This window comes from Dendrobates tinctorius, unplaced genomic scaffold (genome assembly GCF_039654945.1).
Source record: "Dendrobates tinctorius isolate UK_male_01 unplaced genomic scaffold, ASM3965494v1 ptg000179l, whole genome shotgun sequence".
Lineage (NCBI taxonomy): Eukaryota > Metazoa > Chordata > Amphibia > Anura > Dendrobatidae > Dendrobates > Dendrobates tinctorius.
In genome coordinates, this window is record NW_027361846.1 from 1,330,619 (window position 1) to 1,352,015 (window position 21,397).

Here is a 21,397-nt window from a genome sequence, read left to right on the forward strand (position 1 = left end):
GCCGCCCCAGAACACCTCCCGCTCCTCCATGTGTTAGATGCAGCAAAGCCGCCCCAGAACACACTCAAGCTTCTCCATGTATCAGATGCAGCAGAGCCGCCCCAGAACACCTCCCGCTCCTCCATGTGTTAGATGCAGCAAAGCCGCCCCAGAACACACTCAAGCTTCTCCATGTGTTAGATGCAGCAGAGCCGCCCCAGAACACACTCAAGCTTCTCCATGTGTTAGATGCAGCAGAGCCGCCCCAGAACACACTCAAGCTTCTCCATGTGTTAGATGCAGCAGAGCCGCCCCAGAACACACTCAAGCTTCTCCATGTGTTAGATGCAGCAGAACCGCCCCAGAACACACTCAAGCTTTTCCATGTGTTAGATGCAGCAGTGCCGCCCCAGAGCACAGTCATGCTTCTCCATGTGTTAGATGCAGCAGAGCCGCCCCAGAACACACTCAAGCTTCTCCATGTATCAGATGCAGCAGAGCCGCCCCAGAACACCTCCCGCTCCTCCATGTGTTAGATGCAGCAAAGCCGCCCCAGAACACACTCAAGCTTCTCCATGTGTTAGATGCAGCAGAGCCGCCCCAGAACACACTCAAGCTTTTCCATGTGTTAGATGCAGCAGAGCCGCCCCAGAACACACTCAAGCTTCTCCATGTGTTAGATGCAGCAGAACCGCCCCAGAACACACTCAAGCTTTTCCATGTGTTAGATGCAGCAGTGCCGCCCCAGAGCACAGTCAAGCTTCTCCATGTGTTAGATGCAGCAGAGCCGCCCCAGAACACACTCAAGCTTCTCCATGTGTTAGATGCAGCAGAGCCGCCCCAGAACACACTCAAGCTTTTCCATGTGTTAGATGCAGCAGAGCCGCCCCAGAACACACTCAAGCATCTCCATGTGTTAGATGCAGCAGAACCGCCCCAGAACACAGTCAAGCTTCTCCATGTGTTAGATGCAGCAGAGCCGCCCCAGAACACAGTCAAGCTTCTCCATGTGTTAGATGCAGCAGAGCCGCCCCAGAACACAGTCAAGCTTCTCCATGTGTTAGATGCAGCAGAGCCGCCCCAGAACACAGTCAAGCTTCTCCATGTGTTAGATGCAGCAGAGCCGCCCCAGAACACCTCCCGCTCCTCCATGTGTTAGATGCAGCAGAGCCGCCCCAGAACACACTCAAGCTTCTCCATGTGTTAGATGCAGCAGAGCCGCCCCAGAACACACTCAAGCTTTTCCATGTGTTAGATGCAGCAGAGCCGCCCCAGAACACACTCAAGCTTCTCCATGTGTTAGATGCAGCAGAACCGCCCCAGAACACACTCAAGCTTTTCCATGTGTTAGATGCAGCAGTGCCGCCCCAGAGCACAGTCAAGCTTTTCCATGTGTTAGATGCAGCAGTGCCGCCCCAGAGCACAGTCAAGCTTCTCCATGTGTTAGATGCAGCAGAGCCGCCCCAGAACACACTCAAGCTTCTCCATGTGTTAGATGCAGCAGAGCCGCCCCAGAACACACTCAAGCTTTTCCATGTGTTAGATGCAGCAGAGCCGCCCCAGAACACACTCAAGCATCTCCATGTGTTAGATGCAGCAGAACCGCCCCAGAACACAGTCAAGCTTCTCCATGTGTTAGATGCAGCAGAGCCGCCCCAGAACACAGTCAAGCTTCTCCATGTGTTAGATGCAGCAGAGCCGCCCCAGAACACAGTCAAGCTTCTCCATGTGTTAGATGCAGCAGAGCCGCCCCAGAACACCTCCCGCTCCTCCATGTGTTAGATGCAGCAGAGCCGCCCCAGAACACAGTCAAGCTTCTCCATGTGTTAGATGCAGCAGAGCCGCCCCAGAACACCTCCCGCTCCTCCATGTGTTAGATGCAGCAGAGCCGCCCCAGAACACAGTCAAGCTTCTCCATGTGTTAGATGCAGCAGAGCCGCCCCAGAACACACTCAAGCTTCTCCATGTGTTAGATGCAGCAGAGCCGCCCCAGAACACACTCAAGTTTCTCCATGTGTTAGATGCAGCAGAGCCACCCCAGAACACAGTCAAGCTTCTCCATGTGTTAGATGCAGCAGAGCCGCCCCAGAACACACTCAAGCTTCTCCATGTGTTAGATGCAGCAGAGCCGCCCCAGAACACCTCCCGCTCCTCCATGTGTTAGATGCAGCAGAGCCGCCCCAGAACACAGTCAAGCTTCTCCATGTGTTAGATGCAGCAGAGCCGCCCCAGAACACACTCAAGCTTCTCCATGTGTTAGATGCAGCAGAGCCGCCCCAGAACACACTCAAGTTTCTCCATGTGTTAGATGCAGCAGAGCCACCCCAGAACACAGTCAAGCTTCTCCATGTGTTAGATGCAGCAGAGCCGCCCCAGAACACACTCAAGCTTCTCCATGTGTTAGATGCAGCAGAGCCGCCCCAGAACACACTCAAGCTTCTCCATGTGTTAGATGCAGCAGAGCCGCCCCAGAACACACTCAAGCTTCTCCATGTGTTAGATGCAGCAGAGCCGCCCCAGAACACACTCAAGTTTCTCCATGTGTTAGATGCAGCAGAGCCGACCCAGAACACACTCAAGCTTCTCCATGTGTTAGATGCAGCAGAGTCGCCACAGAACACACTCAAGCTTCTCCATGTGTTAGATGCAGCAGAGCCGCCCCAGAACGTCCCTGTTGCCTGGTGATGATGCAACCTGAGATTGATGGATCTTGACTTTGGAGCTCTCCTCTAATCTCTCTGAAAGCTGCGTCCAGGAAAGTCATCTACAGACTCCTAAACCTTTCATTTCTGAATATGTGCAGCTGTAGTGACAGAGAAAAGAGGGAGACACAAAAGCGCAAATAGGGTCATATCAAACGTTACACAGAGTTGTCCACCAAGAGAACTATTCACCTGGTGAGAGTGAAGGAAAGACATATATTAATGGCGGCTGCTGCAGGTCCACAGGTCAGTGCAGGACCTGGTTGAAGCATACTCTTAGGTAGGAAGGAAGGGTCATCCCTGCGCTGCCGCAAGAAGAATTCCAAAAATTGTAGAGGTTTCAGCGTGGTTTATTCTATGCGTTCCAGGGTTCAGGTGACCCCTTCATCAGGACTTACCACAAATATTGTACAAGAGTCATAGGCAAACAGGGTTTAAGAACACATCAGCATTTGAAAACGACGCCCAATGGATCAGACGACACCCGGAGTCAAAGTTCAGGCACATCAGAAAGTTCACATGAAGATTAAAAGTCATCAGAGAAATACAAATTAATATCTTACACAGTTAACCTTATTTTTGTTTGTAGGATAACAAAATTGAAAAAGAGAGATATCATGGAAAGAGGAAAAAAAAGTGGCGAGAAACACACGTGCCGGTTTCCTCTCCTAGTGATCCTCTCTTTGGGTCCTAATCCTCTTCTGCTGCTTGTCTTTATAGTTTACACCTCTCTGAGCGTTTACTCGAATGCTTCTGAGTGGACTGGATCGGTCTTACTAAATATTGCTGCATACACATTAACCCCTTCGAGATCTCCACGTGTCATATAATTTCCGCAGTAACCGGCTCCTTCGCGTCTGCTCCTTATCCAGCTCTAGAGGTCTTCGTATAGAAGCTTCCTCCGCTCAGGACGTCCTCTGACTTTGAAGTTGCTTCTCGGCAGCACGGAGAAGCTGTTTGCGCTTTCACATTTTTTTTTCTTTTTTTAGCATCTCTCTCGTCAGTTTAATTCCTATAAACTCATTTTATCATCGGTGTTTATATTCCGGACCAGAGCCTCATTGGGTGCGTGCTTCAGCGGTTTACCTCCCCATTTCTTAATTATTAGTTTGTTTCACTATATTCTCTCCCCTTTTCATTTAAGAACATTTCTTTTTGTGGTATAATATACTTCCACATAACTTGACAAACACATTTCCACTTTTAATATATAAAAAATTATTTTAATATTTATTAATAAAAAAGTGTTTTCACTATGGTTCAACGTTGGCAATCTGTGCTCTTCAAGCGTCCGTCCCTCCGGCTCAGAGTAGATGCCTTCACCTCTGAATCTATTCCATCACTCCTATGTGAGTTTGGATTCCACCTTTTTTCTCAGTGAGACTGTGTTTCTCACCACTTTTTTTTTCCTCATTCCATGATATCTCTCTTTTTCAATTTTGCTATCCTACAAACAAAAATAAGGTTAACTGTGTAAGATATTAATTTGTATTTCTCTGATGACTTTTAATCTTCATGTGAACTTTCTGATGAGCCTGAACTTTGACTCCGGGTGTCGTCTGATCCATTGGGCGTCGATTTCAAATGCTGATGTGTTCTTAAACCCTGTATGCCTATGACTCTTGAACAATATTTGTGGTAAGTCCTGATGAAGGGGTCACCCGAACCCTGGAACGCGTAGAATAAGCCACACTGAAACCTCTACAATTTTTGGAATTCTTCTTGTGGCAGCGCGGGGATGACCCTTCCTTCCTACCTAAGTGTCAGCTGTAGTGACAGGAACATCCAGCTGGGAAGAGACATCTTATAGCAGTTACCTTTGTCTAATCTCCTGAGACCTCGCTCTCCTCAGCTCTTGCTGATCCATGTTCTGTGTGGAACACACCATGATAACAAACAGCGCAGTGATGACTTTTCACCCTCCAAATAGGTGACTGATCTCAACACCGTGCTAATTACCTCATTGTCATAGGTCCCTATGGTCACATTATTCTAAATCTCTTGTCCAGGACACTTTCATTAGTTTGCTGGTAAATTGTGGTTCAACAGAAAAATAAAAAAAACAACAAAGAAAATAAAACCAAGTTCTAATTGTCGTCAGTGATATTCGGTAAATGTACATTGACAATCACGTCTCCAGTTATTTGAGTAACCATTGTAGGTCCCTTCTGTTCATGTAAGAAAAACCAACAGTTTTTCCCTTGTGTGTAACACGTATGTTGGAGGTAACACAGAAGACACAACACGGGATAATATACCGTAGTGCACAGCAGTCATTCACCCAGTAGTTCCATAGCCAATGCCCGCCTGTTTCCTGGTGTCAGCCGTGGTTTGTTGCTGCTCCACAATGATACAGGGGAGAAGCAGATGTTCCACCTGTGTAATATCACGGAGTATCATCCTGCTGCTCCCTACTGATATTATGACCGGCCCGTAGAGTACAGAATTCTCACTACAGGGGCCACATGTGGAGCACAGGACATACTATCCAGTGGGGAAGGCAGCTTCATTAATGTAGCAGTGATGTCTCTAAGAGCCACCTGATAATTACATAAAATATCTACGTAGACGCACAGAAAGCTCCACCTCTGCAGAGTTCAAGCTACTGAAGAGCCCGCCCATGAGGAGCCTAGCCCCGCCTCTTCATGCTGAAATTGCTTCTATGCTTGACTGCAGAAAGATGGATTGGTCAAGAGGTGATGTAATGAAGAGGCAGCCATGTGATGGGCGACATCCACAATATCCAAGGCACAAGAAACACTTATACCGGCATCGGCATCTCATTATATTCATCCACCCCCTCCTGCTCATCGAATATTGGTTGCACATCATCAGCATCCAGCTGTGGAGAGGAGAGCCAGAGACAATAGTGAGGATATGGAGGACTTGCATGTAGTAATATAAGTATTATACTGGGATGTTACACTTCACCTGTTATCTCACCTGTATTATACTGTATACTGGGATATTACACCTCACCTGTTATCTCACCTGTATTATACTATATACTGGGATATTACACCTAACCTGTTATCTCACCTGTATTATACTGTATACTGGGATATTACACCTCACCTGTTATCTCACCTGTATTATACTGTATACAGGGATATTACACCTCACCTGTTATCTCACCTGTATTATACTGTATACTGGGATATTACACCTCACCTGTTATCTCACCTGTATTATACTATATACTGGGATATTACACCTAACCTGTTATCTCACCTGCATTATACTGTATACAGGGATATTTCACCTCACCTGTTATCTCACCTGTATTATACTGTATACTGGGATATTACACCTCACCTGTTATCTCACCTGTATTATACTGTATACTGGGATATTACACCTCACCTGTTATCTCACCTGTATTATACTGTATACTGGGATATTACACCTCACCTGTTATCTCACCTGTATTATACTGTATACTGGAATATTACACCTCACCTGTTATCTCACCTGTATTATACTGTATACTGGAATATTACACCTCACCTGTTATCTCACCTGTATTATACTGTATACTGTGATATTACACCTCACCTGTTATCTCACCTGTATTATACTGTATACTGGAATATTACACCTCACCTGTTATTTCACCTGTATTATACTGTATACTGGAATATTACACCTCACCTGTTATCTCACCTGTATTATACTGTATACTGTGATATTACACCTCACCTGTTATCTCACCTGTATTATACTGTATACTGGAATATTACACCTCACCTGTTATCTCACCTGTATTATACTGTATACTGTGATATTACACCTCACCTGTTATCTCACCTGTATTATACTGTATACTGGAATATTACACCTCACCTGTTATCTCACCTGTATTATACTGTATACTGGAATATTACACCTCACCTGTTATCTCACCTGTATTATACTGTATACTGGAATATTACACCTCACCTGTTATCTCACCTGTATTATACTGTATACTGTGATATTACACCTCACCTGTTATCTCACCTGTATTATACTGTATACTGGAATATTACACCTCACCTGTTATCTCACCTGTATTATACTGTATACTGGGATATTACACCTCACCTGTTATCTCACCTGTATTATACTATATACTGGGATATTACACCTAACCTGTTATCTCACCTGCATTATACTGTATACAGGGATATTACACCTCACCTGTTATCTCACCTGTATTATACTGTATACTGGGATATTACACCTCACCTGTTATCTCACCTGTATTATACTGTATACTGGGATATTACACCTCACCTGTTATCTCACCTGTATTATACTGTATACTGGGATATTACACCTCACCTGTTATCTCACCTGTATTATACTGTATACTGGAATATTACACCTCACCTGTTATCTCACCTGTATTATACTGTATACTGGAATATTACACCTCACCTGTTATCTCACCTGTATTATACTGTATACTGTGATATTACACCTCACCTGTTATCTCACCTGTATTATACTGTATACTGGAATATTACACCTCACCTGTTATTTCACCTGTATTATACTGTATACTGGAATATTACACCTCACCTGTTATCTCACCTGTATTATACTGTATACTGTGATATTACACCTCACCTGTTATCTCACCTGTATTATACTGTATACTGGAATATTACACCTCACCTGTTATCTCACCTGTATTATACTGTATACTGTGATATTACACCTCACCTGTTATCTCACCTGTATTATACTGTATACTGGAATATTACACCTCACCTGTTATCTCACCTGTATTATACTGTATACTGGAATATTACACCTCACCTGTTATCTCACCTGTATTATACTGTATACTGGAATATTACACCTCACCTGTTATCTCACCTGTATTATACTGTATACTGTGATATTACACCTCACCTGTTATCTCACCTGTATTATACTGTATACTGGAATATTACACCTCACCTGTTATCTCACCTGTATTATACTGTATACTGTGATATTACACCTCACCTGTTATCTCACCTGTATTATACTGTATACTGGAATATTACACCTCACCTGTTATCTCACCTGTATTATACTGTATACTGTGATATTACACCTCACCTGTTATCTCACCTGTATTATACTGTATAATGGAATATTACACCTCACCTGTTATCTCACCTGTATTATACTTTATACTGGAATATTACACCTCACCTGTTATCTCACCTGTATTATACTGTATACTGTGATATTACACCTCACCTGTTATCTCACCTGTATTATACTGTATACTGGAATATTACACCTCACCTGTTATCTCACCTGTATTATACTGTATACTGGAATATTACACCTCACCTGTTATCTCACCTGTATTATACTGTATACTGTGATATTACACCTCACCTGTTATCTCACCTGTATTATACTGTATACTGGAATATTACACCTCACCTGTTATTTCACCTGTATTATACTGTATACTGTGATATTACACCTCACCTGTTATCTCACCTGTATTATACTGTATACTGGAATATTACACCTCACCTGTTATCTCACCTGTATTATACTGTATACTGGGATATTACACCTCACATGTTATCTCACCTGTATTGTACTGTATACAGGGATATTACACCTCACCTGTTATCTCACCTGTATTATACTGTATACTGGGATATTACACCTCACCTGTTATCTCACCTGCATTATACTGTATACTGGAATATTACACCTCACCTGTTATCTCACCTGTATTATACTGTATACTGGGATATTACACCTCACCTGTTATCTCACCTGTATTATACTGTATACAGGGATATTACACCTCACCTGTTATCTCACCTGTATTATACTGTATACTGGGATATTACACCTCACCTGTTATCTCACCTGCATTATACTGTATACTGGAATATTACACCTCACCTGTTATCTCACCTGCATTATACTGTATACTCGGATATTACACCTCACCTGTTATCTCACCTGCAATATACTGTATACTGGGATATTACACCTCACCTGTTATCTCACCTGTATTATACTGTATACTGGGATATTACACCTCACCTGTTATCTCACCTGCATTATACTGTATACTGGAATATTACACCTCACCTGTTATCTCACCTGTATTATACTGTATACTGGAATATTACACCTCACCTGTTATCTCACCTGTATTATACTGTATACTGGGATATTACACCTCACCTGTTATCTCACCTGTATTATACTGTATACTGGGATATTACACCTCACCTGTTATCTCACCTGTATTATACTGTATACTGGGATATTACACCTCACCTGTATTATACTGTATACAGGGATATTACACCTCACCTGTTATCTCACCTGTATTATACTGTATACTGGGATATTACACCTCACCTGTTATCTCACCTGTATTATACTGTATACTGGGATATTACACCTCACCTGTTATCTCACCTGTATTATACTGTATACTGGGATATTACACCTCACCTGTATTATACTGTATACTGGGATATTACACCTCACCTGTATTATACTGTATACTGGGATATTACACCTCACCTGTATTATACTGTATACTGGGATATTACACCTCACCTGTTATCTCACCTGTATTATACTGTATACTGGGATATTACACCTCACCTGTATTATACTGTATACTGGGATATTACACCTCACCTATTATGTCACCTATATTATACTGTATACAGGGATATTACACCTTACCTGTTATCTCACCTGTATTATACTGTGTACTGGGATATTACACCTCACCTGTTATCTCACCTGTATTATACTATATGCAGGGATATTACACCTCACCTGTTATCTCACCTGTATTATACTGTATACTGGGATATTACACCTCACCTGTATTATACTGTATACTGGGATATTACACCTCACCTGTTATCTCACCTGTATTATACTGTATACTGGGATATTACACCTCACCTGTTATCTCACCTGTATTATACTATATGCAGGGATATTACACCTCACCTGTTATCTCACCTGTATTATACTGTATACTGGGATATTACACCTCACCTGTATTATACTGTATACTGGGATATTACACCTCACCTGTTATCTCACCTGTATTATACTGTATACTGGGATATTACACCTCACCTGTTATCTCACCTGTATTATACTGTATACAGGGATATAACACCTCACCTGTTATCTCACCTGTATTGTACTGTATACTGGGATATTACACCTCACCTGTTATCTCACCTGTATTATACTGTATACTGGGATATTACACCTCACCTGTTATCTCACCTGTATTATACTGTATACTGGGATATTACACCTCACCTGTTATTTCACCTGTATTATACTGTATACTGGGATATTACACCTCACCTGTTATCTCACCTGTATTATACTGTATACAGGGATATAACACCTCACCTGTTATCTCACCTGTATTGTACTGTATACTGGGATATTACACCTCACCTGTTATCTCACCTGTATTATACTGTATACTGGGATATTACACCTCACCTGTTATCTCACCTGTATTATACTGTATACTGGGATATTACACCTCACCTGTTATTTCACCTGTATTATACTGTATACTGGGATATTACACCTCACCTGTTATCTCACCTGTATTATACTGTATACAGGGATATAACACCTCACCTATTATGTCACCTGTATTATACTGTATACTGGGATATTAGACCTCACCTGTTATCTCACCTGTATTATACTGTATACTGGGATATTACACCTCACCTGTTATCTCACCTGTATTGTACTGTATACTGGGATATTACACCTCACCTGTTATCTCACCTGTATTATACTGTATACTGGGATATTACACCTCACCTGTTATCTCACCTGTATTGTACTGTATACTGGGATATTACACCTCACCTGTTATCTCACCTGTATTATACTGTATACTGGGATATTACACCTCACCTGTTATCTCACCTGTATTGTACTGTATACTGGGATATTACACCTCACCTGTTATCTCACCTGTATTATACTGTATACAGGGATATTACACCTCACCTATTATGTCACCTGTATTATACTGTATCCTGGGATATTAGACCTCACCTGTTATCTCACCTGTATTATACTGTATACTGGGATATTACACCTCACCTGTTATCTCACCTGTATTGTACTGTATACTGGGATATTACACCTCACCTGTTATCTCACCTGTATTATACTGTATACTGGGATATTACACCTCACCTGTTATCTCACCTGTATTGTACTGTATACTGGGATATTACACCTCACCTGTTATCTCACCTGTATTATACTGTATACTGTGATATTACACCTCACCTGTTATGTCACCTGTATTATACTGTATACTGGGATATTACACCTCACCTATTATGTCACCTGTATTATACTGTATACTGGGATATTACACCTCACCTGTTATCTCACCTGTATTGTACTGTATACTGGGATATTACACCTCACCTGTTATCTCACCTGTATTATACAGTATACTGGAATATTACACCTCACCTGTTATCTCACCTGTATTGTACTGTATACTGGGATATTACACCTCACCTGTTATCTCACCTGTATTATACTGTATACTGGGATATTACACCTCACCTGTTATCTCACCTGTATTGTACTGTATACTGGGATATTACACCTCACCTGTTATCTCACCTGTATTATACTGTATACTGTGATATTACACCTCACCTGTTATCTCACCTGTATTATACTGTATACAGGGATATTACACCAAACCTGTTATCTCACCTGTATTATACTGTATACTGGGATATTACACCTCACCTGTTATCTCACCTGTATTATACTGCATACTGGGATATTACACCTCACCTGTTATCTCACCTGTATTGTACTGTATACTGGGATATTACACCTCACCTGTTATCTCACCTGTATTATACTGTATACTGTGATATTACACCTCACCTGTTATCTCACCTGTATTATACTGTATACTGGGATATTACACCTCACCTGTTATCTCACCTGTATTGTACTGTATACTGGGATATTACACCTCACCTGTTATCTCACCTGTATTATACTGTATACTGGGATATTACACCTCACCTGTTATCTCACCTGTATTGTACTGTATACTGGGATATTACACCTCACCTGTTATCTCACCTGTATTATACTGTATACTGTGATATTACACCTCACCTATTATGTCACCTGTATTATACTGTATACTGGGATATTACACCTCACCTATTATGTCACCTGTATTATACTGTATACTGTGATATTACACCTCACCTGTTATCTCACCTGTATTATACTGTATACAGGGATATTACACCAAACCTGTTATCTCACCTGTATTATACTGTATACTGGGATATTACACCTCACCTGTTATCTCACCTGTATTATACTGTATACTGGGATATTACACCTCACCTGTTATCTCACCTGTATTGTACTGTATACTGGGATATTACACCTCACCTGTTATCTCACCTGTATTATACTGTATACTGGGATATTACACCTCACCTATTATCTCACCTGTATTATACTGTATACTGCGATATTACACCTCACCTGTTATCTCACCTGTATTATACTGTATACTGGGATATTACACCTCACCTGTTATCTCACCTGTATTATACTGTATACAGGGATATAACACCTCACCTGTTATCTCACCTGTATTGTACTGTATACTGGGATATTACACCTCACCTGTTATCTCACCTGTATTATACTGTATGCTGGGATATTACACCTCACCTGTTATCTCACCTGTATTATACTGTATACTGGGATATTACACCTCACCTGTTATTTCACCTGTATTATACTGTATACAGGGATATAACACCTCACCTGTTATCACACCTGTATTATACTGTATACAGGGATATTACACCTCACATGTTATCTAACCTGCATTATACTGTATACTGGAATATTACACCTCACCTGTTATCTCACCTGTATTGTACTGTATACTGGGATATTACACCTCACCTGTTATCTCACCTGTATTATACTGTATACTGGGATATTACACCTCACCTGTTATCTCACCTGTATTATACTGTATACTGTGATATTACACCTCACCTGTTATCTCACCTGTATTATACTGTATACAGGGATATTACACCAAACCTGTTATCTCACCTGTATTATACTGTATACTGGGATATTACACCTCACCTGTTATCTCACCTGTATTATACTGCATACTGGGATATTACACCTCACCTGTTATCTCACCTGTATTGTACTGTATACTGGGATATTACACCTCACCTGTTATCTCACCTGTATTATACTGTATACTGGGATATTACACCTCACCTGTTATCTCACCTGTATTGTACTGTATACTGGGATATTACACCTCACCTGTTATCTCACCTGTATTATACTGTATACTGTGATATTACACCTCACCTATTATGTCACCTGTATTATACTGTATACTGGGATATTACACCTCACCTATTATGTCACCTGTATTATACTGTATACTGGGATATTACACCTCACCTGTTATCTCACCTGTATTGTACTGTATACTGGGATATTACACCTCACCTGTTATCTCACCTGTATTATACAGTATACTGGAATATTACACCTCACCTGTTATCTCACCTGTATTGTACTGTATACTGGGATATTACACCTCACCTGTTATCTCACCTGTATTATACTGTATACTGGGATATTACACCTCACCTGTTATCTCACCTGTATTGTACTGTATACTGGGATATTACACCTCACCTGTTATCTCACCTGTATTATACTGTATACAGGGATATTACACCAAACCTGTTATCTCACCTGTATTATACTGTATACTGGGATATTACACCTCACCTGTTATCTCACCTGTATTATACTGTATACTGGGATATTACACCTCACCTGTTATCTCACCTGTATTGTACTGTATACTGGGATATTACACCTCACCTGTTATCTCACCTGTATTATACTGTATACTGGGATATTACACCTCACCTATTATCTCACCTGTATTATACTGTATACAGGGATATTACACCAAACCTGTTATCTCACCTGTATTATACTGTATACTGGGATATTACACCTCACCTGTTATCTCACCTGTATTGTACTGTATACTGGGATATTACACCTCACCTGTTATCTCACCTGTATTATACTATATACTGGGATATTACTCCTCACCTGTTATCTCACCTGTATTATACTGTATACTGGGATATTACACCTCACCTGTTATCTCACCTGTATTATACTGTATACTGGGATATTACACCTCACCTGTTATCTCACCTGTATTGTACTGTATACTGGGATATTACACCTCACCTGTTATCTCACCTGTATTATACTGTATACTGTGATATTACACCTCACCTATTATGTCACCTGTATTATACTGTATACTGGGATATTACACCTCACCTATTATGTCACCTGTATTATACTGTATACTGGGATATTACACCTCACCTGTTATCTCACCTGTATTGTACTGTATACTGGGATATTACACCTCACCTGTTATCTCACCTGTATTATACAGTATACTGGAATATTACACCTCACCTGTTATCTCACCTGTATTGTACTGTATACTGGGATATTACACCTCACCTGTTATCTCACCTGTATTATACTGTATACTGGGATATTACACCTCACCTGTTATCTCACCTGTATTGTACTGTATACTGGGATATTACACCTCACCTGTTATCTCACCTGTATTATACTGTATACTGTGATATTACACCTCACCTGTTATCTCACCTGTATTATACTGTATACAGGGATATTACACCTCACCTGTTATCTCACCTGTATTATACTGTATACAGGGATATTACACCTCACCTGTTATCTCACCTGTATTATACTGTATACTGGGATATTACACCTCACCTGTTATCTCACCTGTATTATACTGTATACTGGGATATTACACCTCACCTGTTATCTCACCTGTATTATACTGTATACTGGGATATTACACCTCACCTGTATTATACTGTATACTGGGACATTACACCTCACCTGTTATCTCACCTGTATTATACTGTATACAGGGATATTACACCTCACCTGTTATCTCACCTGTATTATACTGTATACTGGGACATTACACCTCACCTGTTATCTCACCTGTATTATACTGTATACAGGGATATTACACCTCACCTGTTATCTCACCTGCATTATACTGTATACTGGGATATTACACCTCACCTGTTATCTCACCTGTATTATACTGTATACTGGGATATTACACCTCACCTGTTATCTCACCTGTATTATACTGTATACTGGGATATTACACCTCACCTGTTATCTCACCTGTATTATACTGTATACTGGGATATTACACCTCACCTGTTATCTCACCTGTATTATACTGTATACTGGGATATTACACCTCACCTGTTATCTCACCTGTATTATACTGTATACTGGGATATTACACCTCACCTGTTATCTCACCTGTATTATACTGTATACTGGGATATTACACCTCACCTGTTATCTCACCTGTATTATACTGTATACTGGGATATTACACCTCACCTGTTATCTCACCTGTATTATACTGTATACTGGGATATTACACCTCACCTGTTATCTCACCTGTATTATACTGTATACTGGGACATTACACCTCACCTGTTATCTCACCTGTATTATACTGTATACAGGGATATTACACCTCACCTGTTATCTCACCTGCATTATACTGTATACTGGGACATTACACCTCACCTGTTATCTCACCTGTATTATACTGTATACTGGGATATTACACCTCACCTGTTATCTCACCTGTATTATACTGTATACTGGGACATTACACCTCACCTGTTATCTCACCTGTATTATACTGTATACAGGGATATTACACCTCACCTGTTATCTCACCTGCATTATACTGTATACTGGGACATTACACCTCACCTGTTATCTCACCTGTATTATACTGTATACAGGGATATTACACCTCACCTGTTATCTCACCTGTATTATACTGTATACTGGGACATTACACCTCACCTGTTATCTCACCTGTATTATACTGTATACAGGGATATTACACCTCACCTGTTATCTCACCTGCATTATACTGTATACTGGGATATTACACCTCACCTGTTATCTCACCTGTATTATACTGTATACTGGGATATTACACCTCACCTGTTATCTCACCTGTATTATACTGTATACTGGGATATTACACCTCACCTGTTATCTCACCTGTATTATACTGTATACTGGGATATTACACCTCACCTGTTATCTCACCTGTATTATACTGTATACTGGGATATTACACCTCACCTGTTATCTCACCTGTATTATACTGTATACTGGGATATTACACCTCAGCTGTTATCTCACCTGTATTATACTGTATACTGGGATATTACACCTCAACTGTTATCTCACCTGTATTATACTGTATACTGGGATATTACACCTCACCTGTTATCTCACCTGTATTATACTGTATACTGGGACATTACACCTCACCTGTTATCTCACCTGTATTATACTGTATACTGGGATATTACACCTCACCTGTTATCTCACCTGTATTATACTATATACTGGGATATTACACCTCACCTGTTATCTCACCTGTATTATACTATATACTGGGATATTACACCTCACCTGTTATCTCACCTGTATTATACTGTATACAGGGATATTACACCTCACCTGTTATCTCACCTGTATTATACTGTATACTGGGACATTACACCTCACCTGTTATCTCACCTGTATTATACTGTATACTGGGATATTACACCTCACCTGTTATCTCACCTGTATTATACTGTATACTGGGACATTACACCTCACCTGTTATCTCACCTGTATTATACTGTATACTGGGATATTACACCTCAACTGTTATCTCACCTGTATTATACTGTATACTGGGATATTACACCTCACCTGTTATCTCACCTGTATTATACTGTATACTGGGACATTACACCTCACCTGTTATCTCACCTGTATTATACTGTATACTGGGATATTACACCTCAACTGTTATCTCACCTGTATTATACTGTATACTGGGACATTACACCTCACCTGTTATCTCACCTGTATTATACTGTATACTGGGATATTACACCTCACCTGTTATCTCACCTGTATTATACTGTATACTGGGACATTACACCTCACCTGTTATCTCACCTGTATTATACTGTATACTGGGATATTACACCTCAACTGTTATCTCACCTGTATTATACTGTATACTGGGATATTACACCTCAACTGTTATCTCACCTGTATTATACTGTATACTGGGATATTACACCTCACCTGTTATCTCACCTGTATTATACTATATACAGGAATATTACACCTCACCTGTTATCTCACCTGCATTATACTGTATACTGGGATATTACACCTCACCTGTTATCTCACCTGTATTATACTGTATACTGGGATATTACACCTCACCTGTTATCTCACCTGTATTATACTGTATACTGGGATATTACACCTCACCTGTTATCTCACCTGTATTATACTGTATACTGGGACATTACACCTCACCTGTTATCTCACCTGTATTATACTGTATACTGGGATATTACACCTCAACTGTTATCTCACCTGTATTATACTGTATACTGGGATATTACACCTCACCTGTTATCTCACCTGCATTATACTGTATACTGGGATATTACACCTCACCTGTTATCTCACCTGTATTATACTGTATACTGGGACATTACACCTCACCTGTTATCTCACCTGTATTATACTGTATACAGGGATATTACACCTCACCTGTTATCTCACCTGTATTATACTGTATACTGGGACATTACACCTCACCTGTTATCTCACCTGTATTGTACTGTATACTGGGATATTACACCTCAACTGTTATCTCACCTGTATTATACTGTATACTGGGATATTACACCTCACCTGTTATCTCACCTTTCACCTAGATTTATATTGCAGTTTGTTATACACAGTTACAACATTGTCATGTCAATATTTCTGTTACTTACACATTTTAGCTCTCGATCAGTGAAGATTTTTCTCAGTAAGAAGATTCGTAGTGGAACAGTGAGAATGAGGATGAAGGGGAAAGCGAGAGAAGCTGCAGTGGACATAACAGCCCACAAGACGGCCAGACACACCAGTTGCAGAGCTGTGAACAGGTGCATCCTGAGCGAACGGACCTGAGAATGAAACACTCCAGTTATAATTTGTGTACAGCGTGGTTGTCCCAAAAGTGTAGCTGACCTTACATCCAACTGGCACCAAGTCTCCCAGTATGGCTGTTATACCACTGTGACAGAGTCACTGGCAGGGTGGTAGAAGGGAGATATGCGTCACTGCGCTTAACAGCGTCTGTGATATGAAACCAGAGCAGTTTTTCTCCAGCACACTACGTGTTGTGAGGGTTAAGTTGCATAAAAGGGCTGGACCTTCATAGAGCGGGTGGGAGGAGGTCCAATATATCTCCCCTGCCAGGACCTGCATGAGGTCATGATCATGTGATCAATCAGATGATGGGGAAGTCACAGGCATGAGTTTAAATAGTTCAGCAGCCAGCAGAGAGGAGTCTCCAGAGGCTTTGTGACTCGTCGGGCACAAACTTATCCTGTGCTGCCCCAACATAAGGACTGTGTTGCAGCATTGTTGTTTTGTTCCTTTGATTGTTTTGTTCCTGTTTTATCCAGAAAGGCCTAGTTTTTGTTTCCATGAGTTGGTTTATGCTGCCTGATAATAAACCAACAAGGACTTAAAGAGACGGTGCTGCCACGTGAGTGAACTACCACACTATGCAAAGATATGATTTCAGGAATGTCTGTAGGTACTCCTTACGCAAGACTGGTTGGGTTATATTGATGTTCATATGATACTAGCAGGCTCAGATAAATACAACCTGAAAAGTTTCTTTTAAAACTACTTCCTGGCTATGGCTTTACTGCCATTGACCTTGATAAGGGGTTACTGACTGTATGATCAAAATATATTCCATCACAAACATCTAGGACTGCTGGGAAGACCTACCTTCTTGGCATAAATCACATCAGGGTGATGCTTTGGAGGTTTCAGTAAGAGTTGGAGGCGCTCGTAGAATTGGATACCATTCAGTGAGGTGACCCCCATGTACAGAAATATCCCAAACAGAACCGCCAGTGGGATCTTTCGAAGAAGATCTCCAATTACAATGGAAAGGCCTAGGGAGGAAGAGACTGAGATCATTATGGGCGATATAACCTGACCAGAGAGGGATCTGTGTATTAATGTGAAGTAGCAGAGCTGCCCTTTGTTGTCATCCAGTTGAGCCACATCTTGTGCTTGGTCATCCTACAGAGGAACATCTGATGTTGGCTCACTCCACTGAGCTACATCTAGTACCGAGTCATCCTACAGAGGAACATCTGATGTTGGCTCACTCCACTGAGCTACATCTAGTACCGAGTCATCCTACAGAGGAACATGTGATGTTGGCTCATTCCACTGAGCTACATCTAGTTCTGAGTCATCCTACAGAGGAACATCTGATGTTGGCTCACTCCACTGAGCTACATCTAGTACCGAGTCATCCTACAGAGGAACATCTGATGTTGGCTCATTCCACTGAGCTACATCTAGTTCTGAGTCATCCTACAGAGGAACATCTGATGTTGGCTCATTCCACTGAGCTACATCTAGTACTGAGTCATCCTACAGAGGAACATCTGATGTTTGCTCACTCCACTGAGCTACATCTAGCACCGAGTCATCCTACAGAGAAACATCTGATGTTGGCTCATTCCACTGAGCTACATCTAGTACCGAGTCATCCTACAGAGGAACATCTGATGTTGGCTCATTCCACTGAGCTACATCTAGCACCGAGTCATCCTACAGAGAAACATCTGATGTTGGCTCATTCCACTGAGCTACATCTAGTACCGAGTCATCCTACAGAGGAACATCTGATGTTGGCTTATTCCACTGAGCTACATCTAGTACCGAGTCATCCTACAGAGGAACATCTGATGTTTGCTCACTCCACTGAGCTACATCTAGCACCGAGTCATCCTACAGAGGAACATCTGATGTTGGCTCATTCCACTGAGCTACATCTAGTACCGAGTCATCCTACAGAGGAACATCTGATGTTTGCTCACTCCACTGAGCTACATCTAGCACCGAGTCATCCTACAGAGGAACATCTGATGTTGGCTCATTCCACTGAGCTACATCTAGTACCGAGTCATCCTACAGAGAAACATCTGATGTTGGCTCATTCCACTGAGCTACATCTAGTTCTGAGTCATCCTACAGAGTAACATCTGATGTTGGCTCATTCCACTGAGCTACATCTAGTTCCAGTTAATTGTATAGAGGGACATCTGATGTTGGGTCATTCCGCTGAGCTACATCTACTACTGAGTTATCCTACAGAGGCACATCTAATGCTGTGCCATCGCACTCAGCAACATCTAGAACTTGGTCACCCTACAGAGGCACATCTGATGCTGGGTCATCTTGCTGAACTACATCTTGAACCGGGGAATACTACAGAGACATGTTGTTAAGGACGGCGGAACGCACCAAATATAAATAATAGTAGGTGCGTTCGCCGCCCAGGGTCCACCGTGCGGTAGGTGACAAGACCGCTGCTGGACAATGGCAGATGCACCTAGTAGGTGCGGTACTGCGCTCGGGTTAACGTCACCCGAACGCTAAGAGCGGCTCCGTAAAAACACAGTCGTTTGGCGAACACTAAAGCAAAGGCGCGGGCCCTGTTAGCGTCACAGAGGCCTGCGTGTGGTGTCACAGCCGCAAACACCAATAGCTGCTGTTACTACAGCGCAGCGGCAGAGAAAGCCGCAAGCGTCGGCGCCGAGGACCGGACGCCGACGGACGCTAGTGTAGGCGTGGAGCAAGTGGCTTGTAGCTTGCCACAACCCTGGAGCTGACTACACACACTCAGTCACCACTCGTAATATCAGAGGGTAGGGGTTTCATAATGAGTCAGACACCAGTCCATGCATCCATCACCATACACACACAGAATAATATGCTACACTAGCGCATTGCCGAGCCGCCATGCGGGCTTTTTATAGCCATGTGCTTCCGGGACCTTCCAGTACTTTGGGAAGGACCAATCAGATCCGACATAGGACCTGCACATGTGACCCCTGCTCTCCACTGAGAGGACAAGTTGCGGGCATGCCCAGTAGCACGGCACGAGGACTTAGCCTCTGGAGCAGTTCCCTGCAAAGCAGGTTGCGCTACCATTGCTGCACCAGAGGTGGCAGCAACATCCAGGCTCACAGAACGAGTCTGAGGGGAAATGCCTGGCTCGCCGTGATTGCTGAGCAGGAGTCTGAGCGGTCGGAGGAGAATGAGAGACCGCAGGATGTCTGGCTCTGGATTCCCGCTGTGCAGTGCCAGGAATCCGACGCCTAACACATGTCTGATACCAGGACATCCAGCTGAGCTACATCTTCTACCAATGTAGAAGAAACCTTACACTCAGAGAGCAATTTGTCGTGACAAATAAAAAAGTTCCATTTATTGTGCATCCAATAATCACGTTAAATGTTTTGGTCAACACTCAGACCTTCATCAGAACTGGTTCAGTAGAAAAGGTGAGAGGATTCTATGTTCCGATATGGGTATCCTGTTATGTTTGGTACTTTAGGAAGAAT

The 21,397-nt window shown here is 41.9% G+C and overlaps 1 protein-coding gene across 4 annotated transcripts in view; it reads right to left on the reverse strand.

Annotated features, from left to right (window-relative positions):
- Positions 1-4,751: 4,751 nt before the first annotated feature.
- SLC4A2 (solute carrier family 4 member 2) overlaps positions 4,752-21,397 on the reverse strand; it is a 395,791-nt gene continuing 379,145 nt past the window's right edge. For all 4 annotated transcript variants that reach the window (XM_073551714.1, XM_073551713.1, XM_073551715.1 and 1 more), the window contains 3 exons: positions 18,759-18,928; positions 17,747-17,920; positions 4,752-5,523 (listed from right to left, as the gene is read on the reverse strand). In XM_073551714.1, coding sequence (XP_073407815.1) covers positions 5,443-5,523; positions 17,747-17,920; positions 18,759-18,928 — 425 coding nt within the window. In that variant the 3' untranslated portion in view covers positions 4,752-5,442. The remainder of the gene's footprint in view (positions 5,524-17,746; positions 17,921-18,758; positions 18,929-21,397) is intronic.